The 17,189-nt window shown below is 30.7% G+C and overlaps 1 protein-coding gene across 1 annotated transcript in view; it reads right to left on the bottom strand.

The window, feature by feature from the left end:
- The window catches only part of LOC129229211 (insulin receptor substrate 2-B-like), a 44,040-nt gene extending 27,172 nt beyond the window's left edge, over window positions 1-16,868 (bottom strand). The window contains exons 1-6 of the mRNA XM_054863476.1: window positions 16,712-16,868; window positions 15,946-16,102; window positions 8,051-8,366; window positions 4,834-4,979; window positions 1,147-1,289; window positions 314-526 (exon numbers count right to left, since the gene is read on the bottom strand). Coding sequence (XP_054719451.1) covers window positions 314-526; window positions 1,147-1,289; window positions 4,834-4,979; window positions 8,051-8,366; window positions 15,946-16,038 — 911 coding nt within the window. The 5' untranslated portion in view covers window positions 16,039-16,102; window positions 16,712-16,868. The remainder of the gene's footprint in view (window positions 1-313; window positions 527-1,146; window positions 1,290-4,833; window positions 4,980-8,050; window positions 8,367-15,945; window positions 16,103-16,711) is intronic.
- Between the last annotated feature and the right edge of the window lie 321 nt (window positions 16,869-17,189).

Raw genomic sequence — 17,189 nt, 5'->3', positions numbered from 1 at the left:
AAAAATAACCCTTGTTCATTTTACATAGTATATTTTTGCTTCGTTAAAGTTAAATAACATTGGTACTATAATCATACATTTTCAATGTTTCCAGATATGCCCTAATATAACAAGCAGCTTATCAGCATCAGTGTTGTGTCATAGTCATAGTATAACGGGTTAATGATTCTGGTATTAATGCGATGAAGAGTTTAACTTAACACATATATAATTTAGTAAGGTAATTCATTCACCCGGAACAATTAATCGGCACTAATTTTTGTACATACGAAAAATATTAATCGAGTGCATTCCAAGGGGCACAGAAACTTACCGGTTATTGACTTCTTGGCCTTCACTGATAGTTCTAGGCCTGGAAGGCATGCTATCACAGCGCTCTCTAATACCGCCATATGATACAGCTTGCGGGCTGACAACAGCAATTGGCCTCCTAGTAGCAATAGGTCTGGAATTTTCACTATTTGATGCACTCCGAGGCCGAGCTAAGGGACCCAAATCTTCGTGTTCTCTACACGTCTTCATGGCACTGTACAGGCATAGCAAGGACAAGTCAGGTTTTATTGAAAATGCATACTTGACATGTACATTTTAAATAAAATTCATTGAAAAAGTATTACAGGGAGGATAATTCATAATAAACACATGATTGTGAACTTGATAGGTTTTAAAGAGGACTGCAATAATTTCTTAAGCGAAATTTAATTCTTCAATTGCAGAAACATAAACATATGAAGAAATTAAGGGAGCAATTATTTAAAGTGAATAAAAAGACAAGACTCATTCTTTAAATCCACCCAAAATAATTGCTGTCTAAAAATTTCAGCAGATATGGTCTGGAGTACTGAAGCAATAAAATGACTTTTTAAAGTTATTACACACATGCACATGGAAAACACTTAGCTTTGAAATGAGAATGGAACAAGAACTAATATTAAATTAAACTGTTTTTTGCAGTTTTCTGCTTCAACAAACAACATTGAAGCAGAAAATCATGACTTTTTAAACTAAATGTTCCTGCACTAAGATAATTCTTCTACTTCTAACTGTGTGCTATATTTAATGCTGAACACATACAATACAAAAATGAAACTAAATGTGAATTACCCAAAGGAAATAAAAAAAAAAAAAAAAAAAAAATCAACGTACTTTAGTGTGACTTCGTGCATGTTTTGTGCTATAACAACATCCTCTGTTTCCAACCAGATTTCACCAGCTCCAGTAATGGAAGACCGACCAAGCTCAATGACAAAATAGTTGTTTGTATGCCCACATCTTCTGATGCTCATTAACTGCAACATTAAAGAATTATGATCAGTATACTTTCTAAATTAATAAATTTACTCCCTGTTATTTAATCAACAATCAACATAGAAAATTGTATATAAGCATATCAGAAGTTAATAATTGCAACAAAAATGTCATAACTTTGGCATATAAGTATAGATGTATGAATTTTTTTACAAGCACCTTGATAAGTAAATAAGTTGCTTTGCAGTACTTCTAGGGTCTCAACTATGACAAAGGTAAACTAATGCATGAGTTTATAGGATACGAAGGTCATTAAAGTTAATATGAAAGCACCAAGAACAAGATTCAAAACATTTAATCCAGTTTTAATTGGATTAAGTTGATGAATGTTATTTATGCACATAATAGAAGAACTTGTCAAACTAAAATCTGAGAAATTGGAAATAAATAATGTTTAAAATATTGACAAGATTCTTAATAAGCATGATTTAAAAACAACTATTTATCTTCCCTGTCTTCAAAAGTAAGGTACATTAAGCTAATGGGGTTGAATCGCACATCAGACGACAAACAAAGACTTTAATTTTCTTGAAAAAAAGGGAATTCTAAAAAAGCATTATCTGTTAAGCATATGAAAAATTGATACAACTGAATGAAAATTAAGTTTAATTTAATACTTCATGCAGAAACATTTCCCAGATTCAATAACAAGGTTTTTTAAAAAAAAAAAACCTAAAAACAATTAGTGTCTAAACCTTGCATAAACAATATTAGACTGCACTTAATAGATAAGACTTTTTCAATTAAAAATGCATACATGAAACAACAAATAATGGGCACCAGGTCATCAGAGCACTATAATTTTTAGGGCTGGTACCTAATAATTTAAAGATAAAATATTTTGCCATCTTACTATATTACATAGTACTTACTATATTTACGACAAATATAACTCTAGCGTTAATCGGGTTTCCAAACTTCTCTGAGTCACTGCAACCCTTGAAGAATTAGAATTTTCTCGCAAAACCCTAGTTTAATTTTATTCCTATGCTATACGCATATAACAATACCACTGGCACTTCCTGACACTGAGCAAATCCCTTTGTGGCACCAACTTTGGGAAGCGCTGATTTAAATTATTTTCCAAAACTTGCCCTATTTTTTTTAGAAAATAACCTCAAAACAACCCTTCTACTGATGCTTTCAACTTATTGTAGCTTTACAGCATCTAAAAATATTGTGAAAATTTACTATGAGTTTAATAGAAGATGATAAAATGCAAAGTTGTGCAGAAATTACAATATAATTTTAAAGTTTTCCAAAGTAGGAGCCAGCTTTTAATTGTTTTCATGGCTTCTTGATTTTTTGAGCATTTGCAAATCTGTTTGAAAATGATTTGCTTCAAAAGGAAAAAATGCTTGAAAGTAAGTAATATTTAAAAATGACAACTATGTTTGATAAATGAATAAGGATTTTAAGCACTTCAAAAGCTCAGAAACTACACCCTTCCAACAGAAACTGTCCTAGTGGCAGGACTATGCCCACTCAATGTTTAATTCCATAGACCAGTTTAAGTACACTATGGTTGGCTGCCAGGAGGGGATAAGGATTCAGACATGCTTCAAGGTTCATTTTCCAAGATTACTTGAATTGACAAAGCAATCTCATTTCAACCATACAAAACCTATTTTGTCAATTTTAATAATAAAATAAAAACTGCAGCATGTAAATTCAAAATTATTTTATTTAAGTGACTCAAATAATCTAAAATACTAGCAATTAACCCATTAATGCCGGTTTCGAAAAAAAACAATAAACTGTGATAATTTTATTAGTATTTATTTATTTTATGTCTAGTAAGTGCATTATATACAAATTTAATTTTTCCCGTTAAATTTTCTATTTTTATTTTTATGGTAGATTTTTCTACCAACCGGCGTTTGTATGGTGTGAGCACGTTTTGTTTGCAAATTTTACATTTATTGTTTGATTGCAATAATTGCATTGATTACCACTTATAATTATTTATAATTTTAGAATATTACTTACACTTACATAAAAGAGTTTTCTAATTACAATTTCATTGATTTCAAAAGAAAAAAGAAATGTGTTCATTTTGTAAAATAAAATTTTATGAAATATGAACTTGAAAAAATCGATACTAAAAATGTAGTAAAATTTCGAATTGAATATATTTTTAACCGAATATTTATGCATCACAATCTTCTCGGAATGAATAGCGAATCTTCTTTTCAAAAAGTCTGGAACATTCGTCATTCTTTTACAGCACTTTGCAGAAATTGCCCCCCCCCCCAAAAAAAAAGTGACCTCCACATTTTTTTTTTTTTTGCAACAATTTCTAATACCGTATTCTTCTACAGATCAAAAAGGTCTATCCGACAGATGCACTTGCTATGTGTTTCAATAACTACGATATTGGAATAATAAAATTATTTTTCTTAAAAGCATCTCATTTACTGCTTGATTCACATCATGTCCTGAATACTTTATTGCTTGTAATTGCTACTGCAGTACTGCCGTTCCATTTTACAGCATCATCTTTATTGCAGCATTACCACATGCTGTTCTTGGTTGCTTGTGTGTGTATTTCTTCATTTCATTTCTTGAACCCAATGGAACATACATTTGTATACTCTTTCAATGTATAAGTTGAAAGAATATCATTTAGCACAGGAATAAAAGTAAAAAATTGCCCATAATGGCATGCGTTTCCTCTGGTACTTAGGTTCTTATTATTTTTCCATACTATACCAATATATTATACAAATACTATACCAATACTAATATTTTATGCTATACCAATTCGTCTAGGTGACGCAATATGGTACCAAAAAAAATAAAAGTCCGTATTACGAGAATAACACCCACAGCTTATATTCAAATCTAATCGAATTTCCTCTTATCAGCTTTTTGCGTCCATGACGTCCATAATAAATTAGCAACACTACTAAAATACTTAAAAAATCTTTTAAAAATATCACTTATTTGTACAAATTTTAGATTAAACACTTCATTTGCCCGAAGCAAGACAGTGACTACATATTCGCCGGTTGGTACAATTTTCTACCATTGAAAGTAAAAGAGAATTCATAACACGAAACAAAGATAAAAACAACGTTTTAAAAGTATATCTGAATCAAATACACTGTTACAATTATGGTACAATTTTTAAACCTTTTTGAAATTACTAAAATACATGCAAAACTTGCATTTTACTTTTTGACGGAAGACGAATGCTTTTGGAGTTATGATTTATTCAAGTTTTAAGCCTACTGTTACGACCGTTTTTAACAAAGATACAGTAAACATATTTTTTTCCCTTTTTGTGATTATTTACTATGTAAAATGTACAGCTATTGGGGAGATAGCATCATATGAGGACGAATTATAATTTTTTTCCCGGTTGGTATATTTTTGTACCAACCGGCATGAATGGGTTGATAATTTTTTTAAACGACTCCATGAAAACAACCAAGATTACAATTTTAAAACATTGGCCGAGTTCAATTATTGTATTTATAAGTAAATTACTGAATCTCAAATATTCAAAAATATAAAACTTACTGAAAATTCCAGCATTTCAGGATGTTCCGTTTGGTCCACTTTAATTAATGTCAAGGAGCTTGGAGTTAAGCATAACCGATAAATGCCTTTCATATTTCGTGCTGAAGCCAATGATTTATCCCCAACTGTTACCTGCCAAACATGCTCTGCAATATTGAAACAGAAGCGTTGGAAATGTACCTTTAATGCATTTAAAATGCAGTTTTTAAAAATTAAAAAATCTCACTGACATGTAAAAAAAGCTACTACAGTACAAGTTTAGTCTTAAAAAAATAAATAAAGAAAGAAAGAAAATTATTTTGAATCGTAATAGCAACATTTCTGAATAGAAACAATGTTAAAAATACAGTTTGAAAATTGTTACAAATAAAACTATTGCAATAGAAATAAACAAAACAATTAGAAAACTTAAATGCACTACATTTAGTCTTGACTCGATCTCAAATGACACGAATTCTTATACATTACTTAATTATTCCTTTAATACATTCCAAAACTGTTACACATCAATGTGTAGAAATGAACACAATAAAATGTAACATCTGCTATTACATGTGAATTGACTTACAACAATCGACAGCTTTTGTAATGGTATCTAATTTTACTCCAAATTTTGAAATTTTTGCTTTTTTGAGTTACAGTACAATCTTGATTTAAGGATTATCAAGGGACTGGAAAAGTTTTCATTAAATCAAAGATATCATGAAATTGAGGAACATAGACACTTAATACAGCAAAATTGAGTTTGTATCGTTAAATGGAGGAAATCATTAAATCGGGTATCATTAAATCAAAATTATACTGTACTAATTTTATTTATTAACTAGCTGCGTGCCCGGCGTTGCACGGGCTACTTAAAAAATGAAAGAGATGTCCAATTGATGTCTTTGTATTACTCTGACATCAGTTTTTAAAGCGCTAAGGAATAAATAAACATGCGTGATTCAAGGTTTGCAAAACAACAGTAGAGTATATTTTTGGCAAAAATCTCTTTAACGTTAATCATAGTTATCAATGATACAACTTATGAGTGTTTTCAATTAGCACAAAAGATGAAAATATATGCATTATCAACTATAATCTTTGCTCACTTTAAACTGAATTACATCTGATAGACTATATCTGAAATATTTATGTACAATTACAATCAGCTTTTTACATAAAATGATTCTTTTTGGTTGATTACGTGAAACTAAAGCACCAAGACTTAATAAATACCAATAAACACAAATTTAATACCAAGTCATCAGATTCCAATTAAGCTTTAGTTAAAATCCTTAAAAATAATCTTTTTTGTTCAACTCTGTTTCACTTAAAGAAATCCAAACAATCTTAATTTAATATGTTCTTTTAACGATACAAACTGTATAGCAAAAATAGAAACAGGAAGGAAAAAGAGAGTTATTACAATTTGAAAACTCTACCATGTGATGGGAAAAAGTCCAACAAAATGAACATAATTAGTCGCACATCCTAAATGTACCGAAATATGAGGCCGGTGAATGATAAACTTACACTACAATCAATAAACATAGCTAAAGACACAACTTTCATATGCTGAAAAGAGTTAAGAACGTTGAATGTAAAAAATAAAAAAAGGACAGACGATAAAATAAAGGCTATGTCCGAATAGAGCAACCAATTTTAAACTAATTTAAAATGAAATTCTAGATGGAAACGTTGTTTTAAGATTTGGACAGCAGCCAAAAAAAAATCTCTTTTAAAACAATTATTAAAATTTTACTTGCTCACCCATATGCAAAATGGCAACAGGAAAGAAATAAAAATTCCTGAATGACGTCATGTTAATTAACATTTTAATTAATATCGCCACTAATTAAAGTCGCACAATTATGATATTAGTCTTATTGTTTTCTTTGGAAAATTTCGAACTGATCCGTATCTCGTTTGACTCTTGATTAGCAGCGATTCTCGAGATGATCGATCTTCAGACAGACAGACAGACGGACGCGAACAGATTTTAATATTATAGTGGAAGCTGAATTACCCGACATTGCACTATGTACCTCAAAAAGAAAAGTTGTGTCTAGTGACACATGTTCAGCAATCAAAAAAAAAAAAAAAAACCTGTTAATGAGTTGAAATAAGCAATTTTGAGACTCAAAATTTAAATTTAGACCTTTTTGGATTTTTTTTTTAAATCCTAAAACTTCAGTCATATTTATATTAGATCAGGCATGATCTTTCCAATGTTAAAATGATGATTGTTAGATGAATTCGCATGCATTGATGAATTATGTTCTGAAAATTTCAGAAAAATATTTAAATACTTAGATTAAAAGTAATTCTAAAACTAACGTACAGCAACTTAACAGAATTTTGTCAATCGAGTTTCACAAAAACTATTAAAACTGGCAGAAATTGGAGTCAATATTTAAAAAAAAGAACCGTGAAAATTAAATCCATTATTCCTTGCCACTCATTTTTCCAAATAACTATGATTACAAAACACAGTATATTTTATTAAAAAAGAAAATTCTTTTCCTTTTTTTTAAAAAAAATTCATCATTTTTTTTTTTTTAAACTTTTTTTCCCAAAAATATCGTCTGCTACAAATCAGAAATTCAACTTAATTTAATTTCAATTCCAGGATCAGAAACCAGTTGATACTTGAAAAATAAAGACAAGTCTTGTGCTTAGAATATAAAATCAACATAAATGAAGAATTAGGGGATGTTCCAGTTTTCCCTCAAAGTTCTGGTAAAGTTTATATTATGCAGCTTTTTAAACCCTTTAAAATCACAGAATCACGACATTTTTCCAATGAGATACTTGCAAATTAATGATTTTCTATAAAATTGAAATAAAACTTTCAGAATACAATTTTTTTTTTGGATGAAAGGTGGCCTGTTTTCTATTCTGTACTCCTGACAATGTGTATACGAAATTTCATGACAATCGGTTGAGTAGTTGAGGTGTGAAAGAATTACAAACTCACTTTTGCATTTATAATATACGTAACAGAAAGGGATTACTTTTGCACTTCTTTACTCCTCCTACAAAATTTCCAGTAACTTCCTCTTTTCCTCAATACGGCAAATAGGCAGAATAAATACATTTAATTCAATGAAAGCAATTAAAATTAAAAAGACTGAAATTATAAATACCACATTCAACTTATGAATATGTTATCCACTTTATAAAAAAAAATTAAAAAGAAACCAAACACTTTTAAAAATACAATAATGATGCATACCAAACTTAGGTTTTAATTTAGCACCTCCATTTTGACAAGGTGCATCTAGCTGCAATTCTAACATGGCATTCAGCCACTCATCAAGAGAAGCTTCACTATCTGCTACTACAGAAAAGCAGTCGTCTTTTGTATACAGTGCAATGGCCAGCTTGTGTTTCGCATCAACTTTTCGATTGATGTTGAAGCAAGTCTTGATAGCAATGGATCTTTTTGATGTCACACCAGCTTTGAACTTTTTTTCATTGTCATAATATTCCAATCTGGCTGGCCCAGAATCAGAATCTGTCCTTAATACAAAGTATTTCTTCTTCATGGTCTGTAAAACATTAGAAACATGATTAAATATTAAACACAAAATGCTAGAGTAAATTTCATTTTAAATGAGAGAGGATGAACAACACATATACCTCTTCTCATGTTTGTATCAGATAGAGATGTACCGAATAGTCGGCTGGTGTTCAATATTTTGACATTCGGCAGACAAACCGAATATCAAACAAATGTAAATATTCAACAATTGGTGAAGAAAAAATTTTTTTTGCCCTACTAATGAAAGTTGTAGCATAGTACAACTAATGCAGTAAAACCCCTCCTAACGGACACCCCTCTTATGCGGACAATTTTTAATTCCCCAGTTCCAATGCAAATAACATTATTAATCCCCTGTCCTGCGGACAACTCTCTATTGCGGACAAACAAATTTGTCCTGTTAGGGTCCGCATTAGAAGGATTTTACTGTATTATCACTTTTAAAGTGATTTTAATTTAAGAGAAAGCACTCCAAAGTTAAATTTAAATTTTATTGCTTTTCAATTTTTCTTAAATGTTATAACACATCATGTCAAACCATGTCACGTCAACCATGTCACTATAAAACTCATTTAAATACAAAACAGTAACTAGAAAAAAAAATGATAATGTTTATAAATATATAAATTCAATTAACTGCAATTTTTAATTCAAAGATGAAATATTGTTTGAAAGCAATTGCATTAAATAAATCACTGTGAATTTGAAAAATTATGGTGCAGGAACATTACGGCATTTGGTGCACTACAAGGTTCTTTACTTATAATGTAACAAGTTATCACAACCAGTTATGAAATATATTATATAAAAAATTAATTATCTACATTTCTGATAAACATAGACCAAATTAGTCGGTTACTGTATTAATTTACTTTTGGAATGGTTTACTTAATTTATTTATTTTAAATTAAATATTTATACTTTTAAGAGAGACAAATTTATGATTTTAAACGGAAGGACAATTCCATGATAAGGTCAACCAGATGATCAAATTTTCAAAATTAAAATTTCTAAACAACTAGGGTATCATTTTAAAGGTAAAGAGTTGTATATTTTGGAATGCCTGTCTGAAATTTGATGGCTTCAGTTATAAATAAGTTACAGGAGGTTAAACTAAGGTCAACATTTTGAGTACTTTCAAACCATATTTGGTGACTCTCAAAGAAGTTCTATTTTTTTCCAAAAAATACATACCAATAGTATGAATTGAGATGAATAACCATTTAAAGATACAATGTAGTGCTGGTGATGTTGCAAAAATGTGTCAAAATATAATTCATTTTGATTTGTAAAAGAATTCCTCTGGGGTACATTAAGTGTTTTATGTCTGACACCAAAATGTGCAATTAATTATGCTGAGCCAATAATTTTAAAGCTACTTACATGTATTTTTGGGTACAAAGCAAGATTTTCAATCTTATTGATGTAACCTATTTTAATTTTGTAACAAGGGAATATTTTTTATTAAAATCTAGGTGTCAGAAGTAAAATTTTTTTTACGTCCGACACTGTTACATTCCTTTAAACAGCATATGTTTTCAACTATGTTTCTCCTATTTTTGCCTTTAATTTCAAAGTTAAAGCAAAACATGCATAAAAACAACTTTGTGAATTTACTGTATATACAAATAGGGTCGAATGGGGTAAGTAGCATCCTTTATGAGAACAGTTTGTGTATATATAGATCACATTTGGTCTACTTTAACAAAATTTACACAATAACAATAAGCTACAAAGAAAGGGGAGAGATGAAGCGGTCAGTTCCTTTGAGTTCACCTTCACTTTTCATTGTTCATAAACCTCTTGATTCCTGAGAAAAACAAGATATAAGTTAAAGACAAGTTGTCTACATGGATAGGGGTATTTTCCATTCTCCTCAATTTGTCTTCCGTGAACAGCATCACAGCTCAGTTTATGTTCTTAGTTTTGCATGCCGTTTGTACGTCACATGATTACAAAAAAGAGATAATCATGAGTCAGTTCGGAATTTAAATGTGAATAATATGGAATGTGCTCCAGACATAACTAAAAGGTTATTAAGATAATCAACTTATTCAAGGAATTTCAACTTTGCAGAAACTTCTCATTTTAGGTTATTAGAGCCCTCCCAGGTTCAGCTTTAGTGAAAGCTGGACACAAATCTGAAGAATTTCCAACAGGCTCTTTGAGTTTTGTTGATTTTAATTTGATGTGAAAGTTGAAACTGAAAGACTTCCTATGGATCACTCCATCGTCACGTGCGGGACAAACAGGCTCTATAATTTCACCAACACTTTGTTACAGATCATCAGACCTGGATTTATGTACAGACTAAAGTTTAAGGCCCATGCTTTGTAAGGGCCTCCCCCCCCCCCCCCCGAGCTCTTGGAAATTAGCATGATTCGTTCCAAGAAAAAGAAAAGTACTTGAAAAAATAAATTTCATATTATTCGAGTGCTTGAAAAGCTTGACAATGTGGAAAAGTGCGGCTACAAACCACAAATGGGAGGGAGTAGGGAGAAGGAATGCCAATATACTGTATTTTCCAGCATATTATGCGTGGGAGGCCTATAATCCGCCTGAAGAAAAAAAAAGCTTCGTATAATCCATGGCGGCATATAATCCGCGGATAATACAATGTAAAAGGAAAAAGTTTAAATTTAACATACCATTTGTGTAAATAACTAAAAACGTGAAAAAGTAATTACTTTAAAGGCATAATCAAAATTAATTTAAAATATAATGATTTCTTCTTGAAATATTGATTATAGTACGGTAATTACTTGAAAAACAGAGTCAAGACAAAGTAGCGAACAGTCTAATCTTGTGCAAATGACTACATATTTCACTGTAATCTTGCTTATTTTACATAACCTGAATCGCCAAGAGGAACATTCAAGCAACGTAAAATAACCAACACAGGCAGGCAGCGCAGAACATGCATGCTTCGTAAAATAAACAACATTCAGTCGGCGTATGGTCTTGATCGATGAATCCTACTGTAAAAATATTGAGGTTCAATGCGTTGGAGTTAAGGGGAAAAAGAAATCACAGATAATCTGCAGCTGTGTATAATCCACACCTCATAAATTTTGTCTTTTTTAGCAAATAATCCACGGATTATACGCAGGTAAATACGGTATGTCAAATTCAGCTCCTTGCTTTATCCTGCATCAAAAATGTAAAAACTATGGTTCTTACGTTTCTGAAACATAGTACAAATTTTTGTGACTGACATGTTTCATCTCTTGCTATTTATATAATTCTGAATGCAGTATTTTGGAAATTCTTTTGTTATTGCTTGCTTTTAGCTTACTTCTACTGCATATTGTCAATCTGTTTAGCACAGAAAAATATACACCACCTCTATTCCTTTTCGTTTTTTGCCCCACTTCTCTATAGAATCTATAGTTTCTTTTTTCTTTTAAATTTAAAATAGCTTTTCTTACAAAGTTAGAATTGGACTACAAAAATTTATAATCAAGTTTCAAGTACTAAAATATCAGAGACAAAAGTACAAATGTAGTGGGTTAAATAATTTCAATTTTTCTATCAGGGCTGTAAACAAAGGCGGGGGAGGGGGGTCTTAAGGTTCACCCCCCCCCCCCAAGTTTGTACAATTTATCGAAAGTCAGTTCAATATGAAGCCCTTCAAAATAAGTTAACGAAAAGCGAAGTCAGCACGGACTGCAGATAACTGGTGTCAATATTACGATGGCGCTATGAATATGTAATGATGGATTGTTGGTCAAATGTCTGGCATTCGTATTTCTGATATAGACTACCCTCGTATCGGGGTCTCAATCTAGACAGTGGAAAATAATTGAAGCATTTTTGAAGTGTTCTTGTGCCTAAATTGCTTCCAAAGCACTGAAAACAAAAACAAATAAATGTGTTAAAGAATTTAAATCAGAAATAAAGTCTTTTGTCAAGGCTATCTGAGGCAAAAATTTTTTTTCTTCTAGTAGATGTGTTTTTCTTGTTCTCAAGTTCGAGGTGCAATCAGTCTCAAACAGGGATCAGTCAGTATATTTACAGTACTATTTCTCTCTAAAACTTGAACTAGCTAAAATTAATTTGGCTCTCCTCTGATATGCCCCCCTCTTGGCGAGATTTTAATTTTTCGCTCGATACGAAAATCGCCAATAAGGCGATAACTTGGCAACCCTGGTTTTGCAACTTGAACGCTGGAAAGTAGTTTCTCTAAGTCTGTTTTTGCACGTGTATGTGTTTTAGGAGGTAGGTGCTCATATGTTTCGCTCTTAGGGAGATTTTAAGTTGAATACTCTAAAATAAAGTTTCAATTCAAACTTTATTTTAGAGTATTCTTTTTCTTGTTGTTTTTTAATGTTAATTTAGTTGAATTTTCTATTTTAATTATGAGTTCGGTTTGTGATGTTGTCCAAATGTATCAATTGAAATTTTTGAATGAATCTTCTTTTTCTTTTTCGTCAGGTCGTCCAACGTTTGGACGTACCGGAGTCCTAAATAGATTTTTTATATTTAAACTAATTGAAAATAAAGAGGTTAGGTAAGTGAACATATTTTGAATTATTGTGTTTTTAGTGTGTTTCTGGTAGTTTGTATTTTGGACTGGTTGGCATATTTGTAGCACAAAAATGGTGTTAATTTCACATAAAATCTGTGACTTTATTGTATACTGAACGGAGGAGATCTGTGACTTATATCCGACTGTGATGTATATTAAAAGTCGGAGGGATAACGGACCGAGCGGCAGCGAGGTCCTGGCGAGCCCGAGGTGTCATAGTACTTTCGTAATGAGACCGAGGCAGGGCCGGCGAGCCGAGGTCTCATTACGAAAGTACTATGAGACCGAGGGCTCGTATCCCGGAGAAACAACGGAAAAAAATTAATGCATTAATTTCATTAAATAATTAATGACATAATTTGAATTTTTCCTGTTGGCGCTAAAAAAGCATCGCTAAGAACGATGTATGACATATGACGTCATACATAGTTTTCTTGGCGATGCTTTTTTGGCGCCAACAGGAAAAAGTCGCCAAGAGGGGGGTATATCAGATTTGTTCCATTAATTTAAATATTCTTGTGGCATAAAATATCAAAATGAAACAGTAACTTTCTATTGGAACCTTCTTAATAAACTTGATTTATTTATTAACATATAAATTAAAGCAAGCATAAAAATTCATATACTTCGATATTATTTATCTAACTTTGACACTTCTCACAGTGATCACAACTCCTAACAACAGATTTTCCTTTGAATATTTCGTTGAATTTTTCAATTCTTTAAATGTTGCAAATATGATTAAAACATATTCAGCAAAGAAAAAAAAAAGGAATTATGTTACATCTATAGTACAATTAATTTTATTTAAAACAAAATTTTACATTGTAAATATTTTTCACTTATACGTCTTTCTCATTTTTATGCCATCAGTTAAATGACATCTTTCAGTTAAATTTGCAGATAAGGGGCGAGAACTTATGATCTTTGTTAATGGAAGGCAAATGTGATGTTTAATTTTAATGTTTGTGCAATATTTTTATGCAATTTACTGCTTTTTGATAGGAGCATATAAATAAAATTTAGAGTTGAAACCACTAAAAAATAAAACGACTACGTTAACAGATACTTGAAATTTTGAGTACAATATTATTTACATTCAAGAGTAGTAATGAAGTAAAATCTTGAAATAGATCAAGGGTACTCAAACTGGATGCCGCAGGAAGAGGTGAGGGGTGCCGCGAAGTGTCCATTGTGAAAAAAATATGGACTATAAATAGGGCAGTTCTCAAAAGGTGGGAACAAAAAAGTTAACTTTGAGCAATTTCAAAATTGACATCAATTTTGCTTTTATTCTATAGTATTTTAATAATTTAATAATAAAGAGGATATTAATGAAGTACTTGAATGGCTATACATTACTGCTCTTGACATATAATAACGCTTTGGAATGATTTTGAAAAAGTTGATGGAAGGTAAAAAAAAAAAGCTTCAAATTAAAAATAATACAAATGTAAAAAGTGACATCAGTTTTAATAATGAATATTTTTTCTGATGTCATAAGAATTAAAACAATGTCTAAAATAAATTATTGAAAAAAGAAATTTGTATTTCAATTTGGAGATCGTTAAATTATGTTTCCAAAAGAAAGAAGAGAAAAAGAATTCTAAAACAATAAAAAAAGGAAGAAAAAAAAAAATGCTAGCGCAGGTGATAAAGTCGCCAAAACTGGTACAGCTGACGATAAACTACATTTGTCAAACTGGAATTCCCCTCTGGTGACCTTTAGCTTATCGTATACTGTGTTGTCGCTAACGGAGGTTGCGCAAAATGGCTTTTGTTACGATCATAACCAGCCATGTTTCTACTATAATTTATGTATTGTTCAATGTGTAACATATTAATTATGCAAAATACCAATGGATTAAAGAAGATAACATTATACTAACCTTTTTTATTGAGGTTAGAAGACAGTAGATTATCAAAAATTATGAATAAATGAACAGAATTATCGGCGTCAAAATCCTTACGCCATTTGAACATCTCACATGTACGTTAAGGAAAAATCGTTTTTCTTCTAAGATACTGCATAAAAGCTTATGAAAACACTTTTAAACAATTAAAAATTGATTCTGAGGCTAGATAAACACCTTTAATACGAAAACATCATATACTCAGTTCTCAAATAATAGCATTGTAAAGATCGTAGCCTTTGGACATGCAACAAATTTCAAACTTACTTTTTTCTAAAATCGTTTACAAAGTAAATAATCTGTCTTGACTTTTGTTATTTGTGTAATATATTAACAAAAAATTATTCAGTGTAAGATTCATACCTTTAATTTTTTTTTCAAACGTATGGAAATAATATAATATTTGGTATGTCCAAAATTGCGCCTTTTAGCAAAGAATATATATTTTTAAGGGCATTTAAAGAGCATTTTTTCCATAATTTATGTCAATTCTTGTCTCTATACAGTATTGTAATTTAATCAAAAATTTTTGAGTTAATTAAAATGAAAGTTATTTGGTGTTGAAGCTTCAAAGTTGAGGTCTGTGTTTGCTCCCACCTTTTGAGAACTGCCCAATAATAGAACTAGACTTGGGTGTCATGAGGAAATTATAATTCTTCAAAGGGTACTGCAAATCGAAAAGTTTTTGGAACTCTAAAATAAATCATGTTTTCACAAAAGATATAGGTAGATAACTAAAAAATTGGCTAACTGCCAAGAATGTCTTACTTTTTTTTGAACTCATTCAAATGAATCAATAAGTGATAAAAATTGATGAAATTTTAGAATTTTGCACACATAATCATCAAATAGTATTTGGTCCACATTAGTAAAACTTCTCAGCGAAATACACCAACCAATTTTTAATAATTTCAATTGATATTTAGTTAGCAATTTGAACCAATGAAAAAACTAATAACTGTCAAAAACTATATAAAAAGCTGAAAGAAATCCTCCCTACAAATCTTCAGAAAAATTTAAACAAAACAAAAAACTTTACACACACACACACAAAAAAGGAACTTTTGGCTCAAATACATCATTTCCATATCCATAACAGATATCCCATATCCATAAATGATTATATAGAAATATATTCAATGTACCTTTAATTTTCGTAAAATTCCAGCTTTTTTTATATCTGGAGCTAATACAGAGCCGCCAGATGTAGAATTTTTGTCTTCTTTCTTTTCCGACATTATGTTACCTATTTTAAAACTTTTAATAGGTAAAGGTTAACATCTACATTTTGTTCTTCAATCCCTATAAAAAATGGAAACATTTAATAGTTGTTTAAATAAACCATTACTATGAAGTTATGTGGTAAATATTGTCATCAAAAACTGCTTAATTCAAGATATTTTAGAATCTGCAAAATAATGGTGTGTTTCAGGTTTCTAATCCTCTCAATCTACGAATTTCTTTATTCATGAAATGAGGGGATAATATAACAAACAAATAAAAGCTTTATCACATAGTAAAAATGTCCAAAATAAACATATCAAGAATTGATGGGAAATTCAGCTAGACTTTTTTCACAAATGACTTGCATTGCTTACAACTTAGATTAAATACAAAGAAATTACGCAGAAAGAAGCAAACAAGATTGAGCATCCTAAATAACAATCACGTCATGTATACTTAAACGACCTCGTCCGTAATATCTGTTTACCAGGAAATACACAATGCGACGATATCGCAAACCTGCGAATAAAACTATATGAATTTCAACTGACAGATTCTTTGAAACAAAAACAGCAAATATTTGGGAACTTAAAAGCAGATTATTTTGACAAGCAAAATAAAAAAATCTGGAAATAAGTAACCAAATCTGTTAACTGCAGAGAAGGGGTGGGACAATGTTATACGTACTGCGACGATGTTTTTTCTTAAAAAATTAAAGAATCCTTCACTGTTGATGTTACATGATGATTTCGAGAGTTTCAACTGATTATGAATTACATTATTTCATCAGGTTTCAACTTTGGGATGAAAATTTCAATCAAATATGAGTAAATATGCTGACATCTTTTTGTATGCGACACCTAATATAACTGGAGCTAAAGAAACGTTGTTTACCACGTCAATTTACTGCAAAAGACGGCAGATGGCGATAGTGTATTGGATCACAACTGCGTATTTTTTTTATTATTATTGTTTTTGCGGTACCGCAAATTTTAAAAAATAAATTCGTGCATGTATTAATAATGATGACTTCTAGATGATGCAGAAGTTGTCTTCACTCATGACTGAAAATTGCTCTATTCTCCTCTTAAGTCTTAAGAAAGAAACTACGTTTTTATGTAGGGACTCTAGAAAGAACTGAAGGGCGAGCTATTTAAATACATCT

The sequence above is a fragment of the Uloborus diversus genome, chromosome 1, assembly GCF_026930045.1.
Source record: "Uloborus diversus isolate 005 chromosome 1, Udiv.v.3.1, whole genome shotgun sequence".
NCBI classification, from domain to species: Eukaryota; Metazoa; Arthropoda; class Arachnida; order Araneae; family Uloboridae; genus Uloborus; species Uloborus diversus.
Note: the sequence above shows the minus strand (reverse complement) of the source record. Positions and strands in the feature narration are given on the sequence as shown.